Source organism: Schistocerca gregaria, chromosome 4, assembly GCF_023897955.1.
Source record: "Schistocerca gregaria isolate iqSchGreg1 chromosome 4, iqSchGreg1.2, whole genome shotgun sequence".
Lineage (NCBI taxonomy): Eukaryota > Metazoa > Arthropoda > Insecta > Orthoptera > Acrididae > Schistocerca > Schistocerca gregaria.
This window is the reverse complement of record NC_064923.1, coordinates 216,342,561-216,362,383: the sequence shown is the minus strand read 5'-3', so window position 1 is coordinate 216,362,383 and position 19,823 is coordinate 216,342,561. Positions and strand designations below refer to the sequence as shown.

The window sequence follows — 19,823 nt, the reverse complement described above, 5'->3', positions numbered from 1 at the left end:
AACAGCGATAAACTTTCCAAATCAGGAGTATATAAAATTACATGCGGGGATTGTCCAAAATTTTACATCGGGCAAACAGGGCGAGCTCTGGGTCTCAGATATAAAGAGCATATTCCTACGCGAAGCGGTGACGGTACTAAAGGCTCTACTTATGCGGAACATCTTGTGCAAGCGGCTCATGCGCCGAGCCCTCCAGTTAACATTGAGCTACTTCATGCTGAGGTCAAGGGCTTAAAATTAGATATCTTAGAAGAAATACAGATCTTTAAGCATCTGCAACATGATAGAGACAATATCCTCAATGACCAAATCCTATTAAGAAATAAAAATTTTTTTGATGGTTTTGCGCCGTTACTTCGTTCTTTTCACTCGTAGTTTTGATGATATGGCGAGCGCGGTTGGTCAAGCTGTTCATCTACTTTTTATCTTTTTATTCTTTTTACGATGTAGGTGGTTTTAGCCCGGTGAACATCTCACGTTTTATCCCTATATCCTTATCTCCACGACGTCTTTAGACTACGTCCCCTCAAAGCAACCCCCCCCCCCCCCTCATTTGACTAACTACTGACTTTTCATACAGCTTCTAAAAATAAAAAAAAAAAAATAAAAAAAAAATAAATAAATAAAAAATTTGTCATAATCAACAATCATGTATGTTACTCTTCCGAGATACAGTAACCCTGTGTGCTGATCTTTAGGTTTTATCTTGTATTTAGCTCATCTCGGTTTATGTCCATTTTAATTTTGGTATATGTTGATCCACGTTTGGGAATATACGGGCTTTCTCGTATTTTTATGCGCATGCGCATTAAGTAACTTCCTATTTCTTGCGCATGTGCATCGATAGCGTGTCTAGCTGGTAAGCGAGCTACCGTTTGGTTGCCGCAGTTTGCGACGGGACACGGCCCATCGAACACATGCTGATGTGAGGTGGAGTGTACACCATTAAGTTAAGTTATGCTTTTCGCTTTGTTCACATGTACTTTTATGTGTCATCTTTTTTTTATGAATATATAGCTATGCTGAGCTTTTAATTATTGACAAAGGTCTTTATAGACACTTTTGAGTTTATTGTTCTGAAGAAGGTGTAGTTATCTACACCGAAACCTAGGTAAACACTAGGTGTTTTTTCGCAATCGAGGCGGATCTCAGTCCATTAATATATTAACAAATGATTGCTGACGCGCTGCAATGTTGAAGGTTCTTATATTTATACCAATCTGCATTGTTTGTGTTCCAAGCGAAATTGTTGCTAAAATGTTTGCAGTTATTTTCCTTGCATTGTATATTCATAGTTATAGGGAAAGTACCTGCTCCCATGGCATCCTGCAGAACCGCCTACTCTGTGATTTGGTTCATGCAGGGAGAAGATAATGTTATATCCACTGCAGTTAGTTTAGTGTTACATTATACACACATCAAAAAAAGTTTTGTATCACCTCGGTTCCGGAACCTGTATAGAAAATTAAAATAGAGATCAACATAAACATCATTTCCGCCCTTTTTATTGCTCATGAAAACCATACATTGCATGTTGTATCACCATACAGAGAAACCTTCAAAGGTGGTGGTCCAGATTGCTGTACACACTGGTACCTGTAATACCCAGTAGCACGCCATCTTGCATTGGTGGATGCCTGTATGGGGAACATGCTGGCCACTCTAATCGAGCGATGTCGTTATTCTGAAGGAAGTCATTCAGAAGATGTGCATGATGGGCTCGCAAATTGTCGTCCATGAAGACGAATGCCTCACCAATATGCTGCCTTTATTGTTGCATTATCGTTTGGAGGATGGCATTCACGCTTTGTACAGCCATTATGGCGCTTTTCGATGACTACCGGCAGCATATGTTGGCCCCACATAATTCCACCCCAAAACAGTAGGGAACCTCCACCTTGCTGCGCTCGCTGGACAGTTTGTCGAAGGCTTTCAGCGTGACTGTTCAAACACGTCTCCGACGATTGTCTGCTTGAAGGCATAAGCGAACTTATTGGTGCAGAGTACGTGATGCCAATCCTGAGCGATCCATTCGGCATGTTGTTGGGCCCATCTGTACCGCTTTGCATGGTGTCGTGGTTGCAGAGATGGACCTCATCAGGGACGTCGGCAGTGAAGTTTCGCATCATGCAGCCTTTGCACACAGTTTGAGTCGTAACATGATGTCCTGTGGCTGCACGAAAAGCATTATTCAACATGGTGGCGTTGCTGTAAGGGTTCCTCCGAGCCATAATCCGTAGGTAGCCGTCATCCACTGCCATAGTAGCCCTTGGGTGGCCTGAGCGAGGCATGTCAGCTACAGTGCCTCCTCCATGCCCGAACAACATCGCTTTGGTTCACTCCGAGACACCTGGACACTTCCCTTGTTGAGAGCCCTTCCTGGCATGAAGTAACAATGCGGACGCGATCGAACTGCGATATGGACTCTCTAGGCATGGTTGAACTACAGACAACACGAACTGTGTACCTTCTTCCTGGTGGAATGACTGGAACTGATCGGCTGTCAGACCCCTTCCGTCTAATAGGCGCTGCTCATGAATGGTTGGTTACATCTTTGGGCGGGTTTAGTGACATCTCTGAACATAAGGCAGTATGGAAAATTGTAAAGCAGGAAACTGGTACCAGGAAAGTGAATCTGTCAAACCTGAAAATCAAAGAGGAAGGGACTGTAATAAAAGACCCAATATATTTGGCAAACTATATAAATGATTATTTTAGTAGCATAGGAAAAAAATTACAGGAAAATTTTTTAACAGCCCCTCAGGTCAAAAAGCCAAATAATGGTGTATCACACTCGATGGTGTTATTCCCTACAACACAGGAAGAAGTCTACAAAGCAGTCAGCAAACTGAAAAACAAAAACTCAGCTGGTCTGGATGAAGTCCCCATTTTTATAATTAAGGACTGTATCAAGAGCCTACTTCCACCTTTAGTTGATATTATAAATCAATCTTTCAAGCAGGGCTACTTTCCAGACTATTTAAAATATGCTAAATTACTACCTCTCTTCAAAAAAGGTGATGCAGGAAAAATTGAAAATTATAGGCCAATTTCTCTACTCTCATGCTTTGCAAAAATATTAGAAACTATTATGAAAGATAGGCTAATGAATTATTTAAATATATACAACTTACTGTCTGTTGACCAGTTTGGATTTCGATCAGGGAAAAGCACAGAATCAGCAACAGCACACCTCACAAAACACATTCTAGAAGCGTTAGATAAAGGGAACTACACAACAGGTATATTTCTTGATCTAACTAAAGCGTTTGATACAGTAGACCACAACATATTGTTAAATAAGTTAGATGAACTGGGAATAAGGGTACTTGTGAAAAAGTGGTTCCAGTCATATCTAAAAAATAGAAGACATATAACTGAAATCTCACATATTTCAAGTCGCTCAAACTATATTGTAAAGTATACTTCAGACCCAAATTATGTAAATATAGGTATCCCACAGGGTAGTGTCCTTGGCCCAATACTATTCCTCATTTACATAAATGACTTCCCACAGAGCATCAAGCATGGACAAACAATATTGTTTGCAGATGACTCAAATGTACTAATCAATGACAAATCACCAGATGCACTGAAAGAAAAAGCCGAACAAACACTAAACAGTGTATGTGAGTGGGCATCCAATAATAAACTAACACTAAATTTTAAAAAAACAAATGCTGTAAACTTCTATGTCTACAAAAAACCACACTATAACAACTTTAAGTTAAACGATGAATCTATAGAATGTGTAGACTACACAAAATTTCTTGGTATGCATGTTGATGATCAGTTAAAGTGGGAGGAACATATTAAAATACTTAGTAACAGAATTGCTACAGCATGCTATGCTCTTAGAATTCTGACTGCAGTGTGTGATACTACATGTGTCAGATCTGTATATTTTTCTTATATCCACTCTGTTATTACCTATGGAATAATATTTTGGGGAGTCAACAGTAAAAATATTCAAATAGTTTTCAAATTACAGAAAAGAGCAATTCGTATAATAACCAAGAATGACAGTAGGGCTCACTGCCTTGAACATTTCCAAAAGCTGGAAATCCTAACTGTCCCCTGTGAATACATTTTTCAAATTATTATGTATGTAAAGAAAAATATTGACTGCTAAGTTAAAAATTCTTTAGTACACAGCTATGGAACCAGAAACCAATACAATATGCATCTAGAGAGAAAAAATAAAGTTAAAACGCAGCAGAGCTTGTTGTACAATGCTGTTAAATTGTATAATAAATTACCCCAAAATATAAAAGATATTGACACAATTGGACAGTTCAAAACAAAACTAAAAAAAAATTTTATTAAATAAAAGTTATTATGCAGTAACGGACTATCTGAATTAAAACATGTAGTGAAATTAAAGTAGCCTGCATTGTAATACATGAGGAAATAATTAAAATATGAAATCCAAAATTTTACAGTACTATAAGAAAATTGCATAAGGATATAAAACTAATGTAACATACTTTAAAAATTTGTGTGAATATTAATCTTATGTGCATAATTTGTAGGTGTATTGTATTGTATATGATTTTGCTGACGAAATCCACACAATGTAAATTGTTACATGGATTAATAAAGAAATCAAATCAAATCAAATCATTCAAAGGGACTGTGTCTGTGGTTCAATATCCCGTCAATGCCTATCTTCAGGAGCTCTGGGAACTGGGGTGATGCAAACCTATTTTTGATGTACGTATATGATAATGTTATAATGATTAGTGCAAGATATTATGTACTGCCCTGCCTTATCGTTTATATGACATCTCCATCTTGTGTGGTGGGGACTGAAGTCCCCCACAGATTAGGAAGGGTTTAGGTATGTTTGCAACATTGTGTGCATGTGTTACTTAAAATTCCTACAAGAATGGGAACGATATACAGATGCAATGGAGAATGGGCGTTTGATAATATTTACTTTTACTGCTATTGTTTGAAATTCAAGGTAGTGGCGTGGTAATTGGTTCACAGGTTAGTTTTGTACTAATCAGTACACCTACGGCACCTTGCCTATCCTCTTGATCTGATCTTATTACCCGGTACCCTAATCTAGCAGATATGTTTGGTTCAATCCAGGTTTCAATTATAGCACCAGTAAACTAGTATAAAATTTGTGTGTGAATGACTGTCTATTAGCATATAATGATCTGGCTTTCCACTGGAGAACTTTAATATCTGTTATGCTATTTATGTGAGTAGAGCACAAGTATGACCTTTTTCTGTCCTGGTCCATAGTTATTTTTTCAATGCTATTGAAGCAACCATATTCTATGTATTTGCTTGATCCAAACATCTTTGCTTAATGAGGTAAGCTGTGTCATTAGGTTTGTTATTCCAGCCACCAACTCTTCTACTATTGCCATATTCTTATCCTCTGCTCCTGACATAATTGCCTGTTGTGGGTGAGGAGTATGTGGTCACGGTGCATATGGACCCTCTTTAACAGGAGATATTCGTAAATTTATATTTTCAAAAAGAGGGCTAGGAGATGGTGTAGTCTTTATTAGTTTTGGTCCACTGTGGTGAACCATTGTTGTCAAGCTGTGCTGAATGGAGGAAACTCCTTCTCACATTCTGATTTACTCCTACCAAGATTCCCTGCCACAGAAGCATAAGGTATTTGGTTTAGATATTCTTCAGCTTCCTTGATGGTTATATTGTACATAGTTGGTGCTTTCTTAATCTCTTGTTGTTTGAGATACATTGGACGAAGCTTATCCCTCAATGTATGGTGCCTTTTACAGTGGACACAGCACATTACTTGACTTGTGCACTGAGCTGTCTCATGATTTCTGCCACATTGACTGCATTGAGTTTCTGGCTGACATTGGTTACTAAGATAATCATACTAAGGTCATCTAAAATACTGCCTCACTAAGGATACGTAAGACTGCAGTTCATGCCATATATTGTCACATATTCTGGTAGAAACTGCGGTGGAAGTGTGACCACACACGTTCTCCAGGGTGCTTAACTCGTCGTTTCTGAATTACTTATTCTTTTGATCACTCTGTGTACAGGATGACTGTTATTGTAGACTGGATAGTTCCTTACCTCCTTCGTTATTTGTTTCTGGTGTTTTTGAACGGTGAATGCTCGCTTCTCCCCTTTCATTCCCCCTTTCGCTCTAAAAAATGTGCGTTTAGCAACAGGGCATGTCTTGTACACGGAATCCGTATTCGTATTCGACCCATAGCTCCAGAGACTTTTATCCTTCATCAGTGATGGCAAAGATTGTGTTTACATGAAAAGTGCTGTGGTTGTTTGACAGATGCGTAGTAACAAGGTATGTTGTCTTCGATTGTTTAGCGGTGTAAGTGTTGATTTTCATTGTTGTTACTATTGTTGTTTGTTGTCGGTAGGTGAGTTCCTTACACTAGTTTGTTTTTTCATATATCTATGTGTGTGTGTGTGTGGCTATAATATTTACTGCTGTTCAGTAATTTGGGAACTATTTCGACTATCTGTTAAATGTTCCCAATTTTTTTTTCAGATCAGCAATGGATACACTAGGAATTATATTTGAGCTCCAGTGGAAGAAGAAACAAGGTGTTGCAGGCAGTGGAGAAGATATCGCAAGTATTGGAATATGGGATATGCCAGATGCATCACTCGACTGGATGAGTTTCAAATCTTATTTGGTAATTTTCTGTAATCGCCTTTATTGGCTGCGGAATAGCGTCGATTTCATTTTTGCTATTTTATTTTCATTGGTTTTAATTAATAAAATACGTTGAAAGCCGTGTTTAATAATTTTCAAATTTATGTTTGTGATATTACCCTTTTTGGAATGTTCTGCTGTCACATATGAGCGCGTTTACACGAAAACGTTCCGAACTTGTTAACGTATATGAAGGGTGCTGTAAAGTAGTGTAACCGAAGTGAAGTTGAAATACAGAAAGCATTATAAAAACGCGATCAGTTATTTATTGGATAGTAAATTTTAGATGTCTTATTACTGATTTGAAGAATAAAAGTAGTACACTCAAGAATGGTAATAAGAAATGGATGACATTTGATAGGAAAACGTCAAAAAAAGTGGTGTTCATTTATTGATTTGCACATCATGTTTGTATTCACAGTTAGATTGTAGAGCATATGAAATGGATGACTACAGATATGAAATATAAGTTAATGAACTTGTACCTTACACAACATGCCATTATTTGCTCATTATATCTTATTCTAAGAGGGTTATGAAAAAGTAAAGTTTTCTTTGACACAGAGATATAGACTCTATCCATTGCATTTCAAATTATTTTGATTTTTGGTAGATTGCTTACGTTGTGTATCAAGGACATTTACTATATGCTGTTTATGCTTTTGAAGGTTCTAGAGCTATACTGAAAATGAATATGCTTTTGATTTTGAAGTGTTTGGGCAAGTCAAATGGTAGTCTCTTTGTAGGAATTGCTTCACCTTCTCCCTGCACCCCATGGTTCCCACCCATAGTGTATCTCTGGCATGATTGAAGGCTATATGCATTCCACCCCCCCCCCCTAAAAAAAACCCTCTTCAGTAAAAGTGGTCATGCATTCATAGTTTCATGATGTATATTTCAAATTTCTCAGCTATCTTTCAAGAATAAAGTAGCATGGAGAACAAGAGTGTCAAAAGTGCTAAGGGCATCTAGATATCACAAGCTTTTTGCGTGATGACCTGCTGAGGTAGATGAGCTGGACCAGTAACATTCCAGTCAGGAAGATATGCCCATTCACAAGCTTACTGGACCTACTGTTAACGAATAAGACATAGTTAATGAGCCCAGATATGGAGCTGGAAAACCACAAACTTGGTTAAGTTAAAAGACAGAAATGGGATGACCCTCTGCAAGGGGTGGAGAGGGAAGGGAAGACTTCATGAACTTAGTCAGAAATGCTGAAAGCAATTGTACACTGCTCCCTTACAAGTCAGATAGCCATAAAGTGCAGATATGTTCACAGTCACAGTGTTCAGTGAAAGACTAGTAATGGTAGTGCACACTTTAGTTTTATGTTGTATAAATTATGATCTAGTTTTGAGGGTTTGTTGCCATTATACTTGTTTTTTATTTTTTTATTTTTTTTAAAAAAAAAAAACCTTGCCAAATAATTTATAGGAGTTACATATAATAGGAGGTGTGTGGGCTTATGTTTCGTTATAATATCGAGAAGCTGCCAGTATTTCTTTGAATAGATGTGGAAGTCTGAAGCACAGTGCTTTTGCTACTAATGTTTGTGGGTAATACAAGCCATCGGATACCATCTATCAGCTTCCACCAGTGCTATCTTACCACGCCCCAAGATGCAGCATACATGTAATTTTAAAATGGTGGTCAATACCCTAAACATTTCCATGACACTCAAATATATGTATGAAGCATAGAATTGTGCAAATTGTTAATATGGAATATTAAGCTAACAGGAAATTGTGGGAAAATAGGGGATATTGAGTGGAGAGGAAACAAATATCTAAAATAACAATGGCAAAATCACAATAGTAGTAAATAAAAGTAAGTTCTATAAGAGCAAAAACCAAGTAACTGGTATTGGAAACATGAGTTGTACTGTATAGCAGAACTGGAAAGACCAATGGCAATAAAGATATCCTGAAATAAATTGCACCCTGCACACAGAGAAAACTTAAGAAAATATGTTATGGACAGCATCCGTAAACCTGTTCATTGTATCACAAAACCAAAACTATACCTACCTCACCACTGTGGGTAGAACGAACTTCACAATACCTGTCACTCAATTCAAGATGATGACCAACAATTAACAACACAGCCAAGGAAATTTATAAAATATTCTATTAACATCAATATTTAAATGCAATAAACACACAATCATGCACATAAACACACATACCATGCACACTACTGTGATAAAATAAAACAAAACCATAAAAATGTACTTGCCAGCCAATGTCACCTTACACAAATCTAGTGATGACAATAATGCCATCAGCAGTATCTCCTGAGTAGAAAAACTTGAAACTTCTCAAACCAGAATCCTTCTGGACAGAACACCATACATAATTGTACCACCAACAATGAATGCTACATATTCTGGTTGCTGGTCCAAGATGCAGAAACTTTGGTCAATCTCGTGTTTACTCACCAACTGTAATGTCTCACATTCTCGGCAATCATAGCAAATAACTACAGGAATTTAAATGTGCTCAACATGTCATCCCTCACGGACCTACTCATGCACTTTGGTGGCTCTTCCATTACCAAAACATAAAATTAAATCTCCAACAATAAGCAAGACACCTCGCTAATAATTCCAAACCTGAAAACATGTCTGTTGCCTATATCTGCCGGTATCAAAATAACGCACTAATAACCATCACAGTGTCTTCAATATTATTATCACAAACAGCACTCAAAGAGTCCATGAGTAGCAAGATTCATAAACAATTTATAGACAAACATGCTGCACTAGAGTGTGCCACCAAACACTCCAACATGCCCGCTGCAAACCTGATACATTTCAAATATTCTGCGCCATCGTGATGTTATGCAACAGAACACACTTATGTCACAGGTGAATGCTCAAGTTTACCTATTGTGCTAATGAAACTTATGCAAAATTTAGGAAATGTTTACTTGATATTAAGCACACAGTTTCCTTGATTTCATAAAGTTCATTATTGATCTATCATGGGAGCCACTTTAATTTTAGCCAAATCTGAGACAGTCAGCCCCTGGTTAAGGGGAGTTAGAATGGAAACTTTAAAATTTTTTTTTTTATTTTTCGGGTTTTCATCTCATTACCAAATTTGTGATTTTCCGTGTGTGTGTGTGTGTGTGTGTGTGTGAGAGAGAGAGAGAGAGAGAGAGAGAGAGAGAGAGAGACTTATAAATTCACATTCGAAGTATTTTATTTTTTTCTACACCAGTGGAAACTGTCAAAATTTTTACATTCATTACTTTAAGATGTAATAAAATCAGTAAATTTTTATATAGAAGGCTGTGGATTGCTGTGTTATAAAGGTCATATCCAGAAGAGGATGGGTGCCAGGCTGAGGAAGTTGAAACAAGAGACAAGAAACTTTCTCATGGTAAAACCATAAGAGGCGGGCTGACAGACAAAATGATTGATGAACTACAGCAGTATTATATGATGGCCATTATACATAATACTGAGGATTTGTTGAAAGTGGAGCAGGTAGTGTGGGTTACCTTCTTCCACAGACTGTCAATTGATGAAAAACCAGTATTCCATCTTTGCCCTTCTGGACCTGATTCATAGTGCAATTACCACTATGCCCAGTACTCAAGCAGTTCATACAGCCATAAACATTCCATCCCAGTCGCAGTCATGGATATCATAAAACCTTTTTACAGAGACCTGCCAAAATCCTGAATTACTGAAGAAATGTCTGCATGGTCAGACTCAAAATCCCAATGATTTGAACGCAGGGTGCCCTTGAGTGACTAAAAACAAAAAATTAAGCATATATTAAGTGAGTTACAGTCGCTTTGAAACTTTAGAAGCCGTTCCTGAAAATTTGCATTTTCTGTTGCATTTTTCCCGAATTCTCAGAAACCACTTCAAGTGGAGTATTCAAATTTTCAGGGAGTAATACATACATATCCTTATTCTACTGAACTAAAAGAAGAACATAATCTTATGTATAATTAAAATTATTTAGTGTGATGTACAAAAAAGTACATACAATTTTAACCGTGTAATTAAAAAATTGTATTTTCGAAAGCTGTGGCTGAAATGCAATTATTGTAGTTCAGTAGACTCGGAACATACAGTTTAATGTCCTGTAAAAGTTTCATTTCAGAGGCTACAGTGGTTCCTGAAATACACGGAAGCCAAGTCACTAAAGTTAACATTGTTGGGACTGGGTGTTCCAGCTCCCATTAAATAAAGGTTGGCAGTCTCATATTGTAATCTCGAAAGAAGTTGGGCGTTTTCCATTGCTTGTCATTTCTGCCCATTATTTATGTAATAACAGATGAGTGGCACTACTGAAAATGCTGGAGTGCTGATACTACACATCTGCTTTTACCCATGACATCATCAAAACAGTTGATATAAACCATTAAAGTATTGTACAATATGTGTAAAATTCAAGCTATGACAAAAAAACTTCCAGTACCTCGTGACCTGGATCATACAGTTTGTTCTGTCTCTGTTTATTTGTGTATGACACAACATGCAACAGCATCATCATGTCAGTGGTCAAAGTTGATATCCGGTATCAAGAGATTCAACCTACCTCTGCTGCTTTCAGATGGTCGTTGACAAAACCTATTCCTTACGCCAATTTAAGATTTGGTTCATTGCACAGCAGGTAGATCAGTTTGAATGTAATTTTGCCCACATGGTGAGGAATCTGGAGCGTACACTGTCGCAGATTCCTCTGAGCCTCTGATTTAGTACTCTCCATTCGACTCCATATCTGAGATCCTGTTGATGAAGCTACAGATGGGAGGTCTGCCTTCATCTCACAAGCAAGACTGGCAGTCTTTACCAATTCAGATAAGCCCTGGGAACCAGAGAGAATCTCTTCCAGTTCAAAGCAAAACACATCTTCAGTACCAGAGTGAGCTGCCACCTGCACTTCGATACTTTCTGTGCTCTTCATAGCATCCAGAAGGACCTGTGCCACATCTGGGGTGATCCTCACTGGTACACACACAGATAGCAAACTGAACTTCTTACCCACATTGGTACCCAAATCCCTAAGGGGCTCTTTTACATGCCTAAGATGAGAGCTCCCAACTACCAGAGTTATAATTTGAAGTTGGTTTTTGAAACTTTTTCTGTCGTCCATTGTCAATTTATTGTCTTGAATACGATATTCATTGCTAGAACTGAGAAAACTGAATGTAGTATACACTCTTTCAGTTCAAATAACTGCACAGATTTTGTTTCAGGTAGATAACTGCGCTGTTAAACTGATAGCACATTACACTTCTTTAGACAACACAGGTGTGTCAAGAAAGGCAAGAAAAAGCTGACAGCTGTATTGAAATTATGGACATGTGGCTTACTTAAGGGTGACACTTAACAGTGTGTCCAAGTAATCAGTAACAGGCTTGAATTATAAACCCCACATCTTCCGGTAGTTTGTTTAAATTTCTTCCAGGCTTACATCAAGTCATTGTTCCACTCGAGATAGTGCTACATCTCTACTTTGTCCTCTGCAAACACTGTATGAAAACCCAGCCTAAGAAAATTTAACACACTCAGATTACCACCACCATTGTCCTGACAACTCAGCATAACCTAAATGAATCTGAAATGAGGCTGCCTTAGTCTCACTGACCACTTTTCAAGTGTTGTTTTCACAGTATCCTACCAGGTACTGCTTGCTGGCTTTACAAGTTAGAGCAGATATTGTTTCCCTGGTCCCAATTGACAGTTTAATTGGTAGGTAACAGGTTTTCAGTTAGTTTGAAATTGCACTTTTAATGTTAATTTCCATTGTGTTTACTGGCTTTGATGGATGAGGCGGCTGGGATGATCTTAATGAATTGAGTGCTGGAAGCAGTGCTTTGCTTAAATTGAAATCGTAACGTTCAGGTCATGAAGGGTTGCCATAAAAATTATAAACCTTCTAAGTACGAGTATTAGTGGTAAGCCTTGTAAATTAGATTGAACCATATAGTGGCAGGAGATGATGCAATTTATTTCTGCCAGCTTGGTTTGTCATCCTTTAAATTAAGAAAGCATTGATATCATGTGATGCTCGCTGATTACAAATCGGATGCAAAATTTGACACAGTCACCCACCATCTCTAAGCATACAGGTCAGAATGCAGTATATAGAGATCATCATTCGACCAGCTGAGCAGAGCTAAGCTGGAGCAGCCTGACATACAGCAAGAGATCTGGGATGGCTGTCCAGGTGTGTAGTGTCAGTCCTATTCTTAAAGCCTGTGCTGTGTTGGTTAGCCTCATCTTTTCAGTAATTCCCTTGATGTAGTAGGCCTATAAATGTAGAGTTCTCCAGAATTAGTAGTACACCTGACCATCTCTTTCCCTGTTTAGATGTAAAGATGTGCTTTTGAATTTGTACAAAGAACTCATTTTCCTAGTTATTTAATTTTCATGGGTTAGCATTTATTTATTGTTGTTCTAGATTAAAAAGTCCTGCTTCACTTGCTCTTTTCTTCTTTTTTTAAGATCTTCCCAGATCACTCGAGAACATTGTAAAAATGAACATTGAAAAATTCATAAGAATATTAGTATTTCACACTCAAAAATACTCTTCAGTGCTCAAAAATACTCTTAAAGACTCTTATATCCACAGTATTCAACAGTACTCTAATTTGAAGGCATAGTCCATAACAATTCAGGTAGGCTAGGAAAAAGTCTGACCTTCATGGTCTCGGATGTTATTGAATTTAGCATATGTTAAAATGAAGAACTAAGTGAGGAATACGTGTTTTCGTTTTCTCCAAAAAAATTCCTGCTCCGAGATACAGCCCTCCAAAGAGATGACACTGCACATACAGTTTTGAAGATGTGAATTTTGGGAAAAAATTTAAAATGCTGTATATCTGGAACAGTTCTAGATATTTTGTTGGTTTTTTTTTTTTTTTTTTAAAAAAAAACTTGAAAAGTAATTGCTTTATGATTACAAAGAAATCCTCCATTTGGATTTATCTGTCAAAGTTCTTTGACTATAACATTCTGAACTTTTTTGTAATTTATGGACAAAATATTTTCAAAAATACCAATCCATAAAATTTTGATTTTTTGTTCCTGTTGATTAGTACCATGTAGTTCTACATTCCCTGAGAAGGAGAGCTTCCATTTTTAGGTTGAACAGGTTTTATAAACAACTGAAAGTTTTTCCATACAAAAATTCCTGTTTTATTACCACATAACAGGCTCATAAAAATCAAAACCTAGCTGTATTTAACATAATTTTAGTTGTGAGAGATGAGTAACAGACTCATTTTTCAAGTCATTTTAAATTGTTCCAAAATCTATGTGGAAAGTCCAAAGGCTTAAAGGTTTCAATTTATACAACTTCTGCGCACTCTGTTTTGTACTGAAATTAGCCAGTCAATGAACTAAAAATGTGTTACACTGCTTCAGTATCTTTCTTTATATAGAGTGATGCCTTCCTGTTCAACCAATAGGAACTGGAGCACTTAACAATCTTCAAAATATTGTGAACAGGAAGTGGGCACTGATGGCATTGTTGCATCCTTCAGGTGGAAACCTATACCCAGCAGCTGGTCCATGTAGTAGCATAAAGTTCACTACAGTTTTGTTTTACTCATAACTGGTGTCTATAATCTCTGCGATCCACCAGTCACAGTCATACGCACATGCCACAAACATCCCCCTTCTCAGGTTGTGAATTTGAATATTAACCTGCTGTTTCTGAGGTGTAGGCCGAACAAACAAAATTTCTTCTTTCTTGCTCTTTAAAGTGTGTGCCGTATGAGTTTGCCCATCACTATGAGTCCAAAAATGTGTCTTCTGAATTCCTTTCACAGGAGTAGTTTGTTTGGACCATTCTTTTTTTCTGCTCATGGAATTCTTTGATTTCCTCTTTCGACAAAAGAATGAGGGCTGTGGATATGTAACATTTCATGACTCATAAAATCCTCAGCATTCTGAATCACAGTTGTATTTGGTCTAGAAAGATTATGTTTTGTAAATGGTGCTTCAGCAGGCCTCCTACACCTTCACAAGCCCCCTTCCCTTGACCAGTAGCACTGTATACACAGTCAGTTGGCACAAGCGACTTACTCAATTCAAACAGCTGGTAACAATTTTTAAAATGACTAAGGGCACCATCAGAAATAATGATGATCTTCTCTGCCCCTGTTTGCAGTTGAAGAATTTTGTGCATTGCTAGCAAAGCATGTGCTGAGTCATGTCCTGTGTCATCACTTATAAGTGCAACTCTTGTGTCCTTGTTTTGAAAATATATCACTCGTGTAAAAATTGAAACCTGGTCATTATTGAAAAATCACAGTGAAGCACTAAACATAGTTCTTTACCTGTACACACCCTTTCACTTCTGCCATGTGTTGTTATTGTAATTTCTTCATATGCTGGTGTGTTACTGTTTTCACTGACCATTCACCAAGTTCATCAATGAAATTGTAAAGGGCAACAGTTTTCTTAATTACTTTATTTTCCTTCCATGTTGCATATGTAATTTCTACAATCTTCCCTTTCCAGGGCAGTCACCACAGTCTTGAAACAAACAAGTCTCTCGCTTTACGTCACAGGCTGCTGATAATTTCACACGCCCAACCAAGGGCGTGCTCCAGTAAGTTCTTCAAAGCTACCCCACAGAGTTCAAAATTCGGGCAGTACACACATAAACAGGCATCACTGGATGGGTGTGTAGTGCATAAAACTTTGATCGTCCAACATGTGAAGTTGTATAGTTGCTCTTATAAAGCGTAAAAGTTTATTTAATACTGCAAGTCATGTATCTTTTCACTTTCACATTTTTGTGACCTTCCAGCTGTTACAGTTATAGTGTCTTTTTGTTGGCACTCTGGTAAGAACAGTCCCATTTATCTTCCAGATAAAATGACTGCACTGTTTGACTTGATCTGCTTCTACAGGATGACCATAATAGGGATCTGGTCTCCCAAAGACTCCTTTTACAGACCTCACGTTTCTTGATTTGTCTGTTGGAATATAGTTCTAAATTGTTTTCTTTGAAAATGTTTATGGAATTATAGTTAAAACTTGCATTTTTCACTGTAGGGTGCACAATATTTAACAGCTGAATTGATATTTGTGAAAAATTACTGGCAAGAGGTGCAAGAGTGCTTTGATTCATTTTCTTCTGAAGATAGAATTTTCACTTTGAAGATTGTAGTCAGTTTTTCTGTAGTGTATTCATCCATAGCTATAGTAATTCCTCTGTGCTTTCTTGATGCATAGAGGTTATGACTCGACTTCTCTGACCATGGTTTCTTAACAGGACTAACACCTACCTCTGTAATTTACTGATTCAGGGTATATAATTCTTCCTCTATTGATGTAAAGTCTGCATCATCTGCACCATGGGAGGCTTCACATGGTTCAGATACTATCATTGTTGTTATTCTGTCAAAGCATTCAGAACACCCACTGGAAACATATTCACTTTGAAACAGTCTTCAAATGAGAACACTTATTCCCAACCTGAACAAAGTCTGTTTTTTTGTTTGTCCTACATATCAATCTCTTATGGATATACAAATAGTCTGCACACTTCACTCTCCTGTGACCCCAGCCAGAAGATATTTCAAACAGTCCTTTTCACAAAGCACACTGCAACTGTGCCAACTGACATATTCCGCACGAAAACAAAGAACTCACTGGATGGTCTCAGATTATTTAGAAGCCTCTTCAGTAAACAAATTAACACTGAACAATTACAATACAGAAACCTGCAGTGAACAACCACGACAAAGAAACTACAACAAAGTGTAAGAAATATCTGCAACAATGAAATTGAAAAGAAACAACTGCAACAAAGAAAGTAATAAGAAATAACTGCCAAAAAGACAATAGAAATAAACATTGTAACAAAGATATTAGTAATTAACAACTTCGGTGAAGACATGAAGATTTTTTTAGAATAAAGCATGTCTAACTTAAAAGTGGAAGCTTTCCTTTATAGAGAATAGAGTACTACATTGTATTAATTAACAGAAAAAAATTAACTTTTGTAGATTGGTATTTTCGAAAAAAAAGTTTTTTCTGTAAATTATAAAAAAATTTCAAAAGGCGGCAGCAAAAGATATATCCAAATGGAGGATACCATTATAACCATAAAGCAATTATCTTTCAAATTAAAAGCTCTAACAAAAATCTAGAACTGTTACAGAGGTATAGCATTTTTTAAAAATTTCTGAAATTCGCATCTTCAAAATTGGGTTCGCGGTGTCATCTTTGGAGGCCTGTAGCTCGGGCAGGAATTTTTTTGGAGAGAACAAAAAAATATCTGTTTCTTACTTACTCCTGAATTTTAACATATGCTAAATTCAATAACATCTGAGACTGTGAAGGTAATCTCTGTGCCTGAAGTGATATGGATTATGCCTTAAATAAAGTAGTCTGACACACGCTTATTCATTTCTTTGTAGTACACTGAGACACTCCAAATCATTTGAGAAGACTTTAAAACATTCATAAATTTTCACGAACATTAAAGAAAACTGAAACTTTCTAAAACATTCGTGAGAATTCTGGAGTGAACATTCTGGCCAGTCTTGGCCACTTCAGCACTTGAGTTCCAGGTGTTTCACTGACTTCCCATACGAAGTATGTTAGTGTGATGCCGTCTTTTGACACCCACGTCTTCAAACTCAGCCCCTGCAGTTTCAAACCTTCTTCATGGATGAGGAATGGAGGGCTACCATACCATATAACCCTTATGCAGCTGTGGGAGTTGGATGAGGAGTTATAGCGGCGTACACGGACATACTGTGCTTACATTTATTATATATATGTATTACCGGACTTTCACAAACATTGTTGATCTATGTAATTTTTTGTTTCAGTCTCAAAACTTAGGAACAGCAGAGGACATCAATTTCTCTTACGTAGACAGTGAAGGAGATGAGGTAAGATAATCATTGCAGGAGTGATTTTTTTAGATTTTGGCTTCACATTATTCACTATTGATTGGGTGCATAATTTTTATTTTTTTTTCAGATTCCAATACAAAGTGAATGTGAATTCCAAGAGGCATTAAAGGTAAGATTAATATGAACAACATCACACATTATTTCATGTATTATGTGAGTGCAGGGTGTATACGACCTGGGAGATCCAGGAAAAACCCGGGAATTTTTTCATCCGGGAAAAACCCGGGAATTGTTTAGAATTCTGGGAATTGAAGTATACTCTTTTGTCTTGTTTCTTTTATGACATAATGTTAAGATCTTTTAATGTTTTACACGTACGAACATAAGGGCTTCCTGCGTCATCGTAGCTGCGCAAGTGCGGTGACGCCTATTATCTGGCGATCTGTTGCAACTGCTGAACTGAACCTATGTCTAACAGGTCGCGGGAAAATATTGCGAATGGCGTTTTGAAAAGCGCTACATTCAAAGCAGATTTACTTATACGCAAGATGAACTATATGCGAGAATGTACGATGAATTTCTTAAATCACAATGCGTTTCACTGTCATTTAAAAATCAACTCTTTCAGGACAACCATTTAGAACAATTTCAAGTCCAGAAGATCAGACATTTACGTCGTCATTAAAAATTTTACTGGCACATTTGTATGATGTATCTTAAAGTGTAACACACGCAAAAAAGATCAACATTATATGTGGAAACTTAGCTTCTCTTTCAGCTTATTAAGCTTCGAGACCAATATTATATGTGAGTGCTATGTATGTTTATTTAAACCATTAACTTTCATTATTTGTGTGTTCGCGCTGCTTAAGAGTGATATTGCTATTGGATGACTACATCACGTGTCCTATGCTGTCATCAGCTGGCGAGATCACGCTTACAAAAGCGTATCACAATCTCGATTTCAGTGCTTTGGAAAGTGCCATGCGGTTTCTGGTGGAATTCAAATTTATACCTTCGTAAGACGAAAATATGCAGCGTACATGTTGCTGCACATCAAAGGTGTTTTTCTCCCCTGAGATTCATTTTGTAAAGTGCTTGGAAATTCTATGTTGGTATATAAAACAATAAACATTCAAAGGATTGATGAGTTTTACAGTGCGGAGGAAGAGTATACTGTCACTTACCATAGAAAAAGTGTACTTTCGCCCGGGAGAAAGTGTATTTTTAATCGGGAAATCTGGGAAAAATCCGGGAATTGTCTTTCCTTGTCCACATATACTTCCTGGAGTGGCTGTTCCTCAGCTTTCGTGCATTCTAAATAATAAGAATGGAAATCCTATCCTGCTTGTTCCAGTTCAAGCATCAAACGTTTTTGGTGTTTGAAAAGACCAGAAAATGGGTCATGGCTATAAATTGCTGTAGATAACAGCTACAGCTTGTGTACTGGATTTGCAAGTTATAAGGAGAAGACCCTATTTTTACTTTCTTTTTTTGAATAGATTCATGATCTCTTGTGATACACTTTTCATTTACAGGATGCTAGTTATACAGATACATTTTTCTTTATGTTCTTTTGTGTAAATGGTCCCTATTTATTTATTTTGCTCAACACTGTATTCACCATGGAAGTGAACAATATGATCTTTTTTCCACGTTTGGGAAAGAAAGAGAGAGAGTGTACACTATTATGTCATTTATGTCTAAAAACAAAGATGATGTGACTTACAAAACGAAAGCACTGGTAGGTCGATAGACACACTAACATACACACAAAATTCAAGCTTTCACAACCAACGGTTGCTTCATCAGGAAAGAGGGAAGGAGAGGGAAAGACAAAAGGATGTGGGTTTTAAGGGAGAAGGTAAGGAGTCATTCGAATCCTGGGAGCAGAAAGACTTAAGGGGAAAAAAAGACAGGTATACACACACACACACACACACACACACACACACACACACACACACACATATCCATCCGAACATACACAGACACAAGCAGACATTTGTAAAGGCAAAGAGTTTGGGCAGAGATGTCAGTCGAGGCGGAAGTACAGAGGCAAAGATGTTGTTGAAAGACAGGTGAGGTATGAGCGGCGGCAACTTGAAATTATTGGAGGTTGAGACCTGGCGGATAACGAGAAGAGAGGATTTACTGAAGGGCAAGTTCCCATCTCCGGAGTTCTGACAGGTTGGTGTTAGTGAGAAGTATCCAGATAACCCGGACGGTGTAACACTGTGCCAAGATGTGCTGGCCATGCACCAAGGCATGTTTAGCCACAGGGTGATCCTCA

At 37.4% G+C, this 19,823-nt stretch overlaps 1 protein-coding gene across 3 annotated transcripts in view; it reads left to right on the top strand.

Annotated features, from left to right (window-relative positions):
* The first annotated feature begins 6,228 nt into the window (after window positions 1-6,228).
* Window positions 6,229-19,823, top strand: part of LOC126267085 (uncharacterized) — a 137,196-nt gene continuing 123,601 nt past the window's right edge. The window contains exons 1-4 of one of the 3 annotated variants that reach the window (XM_049971948.1): window positions 6,229-6,307; window positions 6,515-6,662; window positions 17,504-17,566; window positions 17,658-17,699. In XM_049971948.1, coding sequence (XP_049827905.1) covers window positions 6,522-6,662; window positions 17,504-17,566; window positions 17,658-17,699 — 246 coding nt within the window. In that variant the 5' untranslated portion in view covers window positions 6,229-6,307; window positions 6,515-6,521. Of the gene's footprint in view, window positions 6,384-6,514; window positions 6,663-17,503; window positions 17,567-17,657; window positions 17,700-19,823 lie in introns of all 3 variants that reach the window. The other 2 variants (XM_049971951.1, XM_049971949.1) reach the window with 2 other exon arrangements.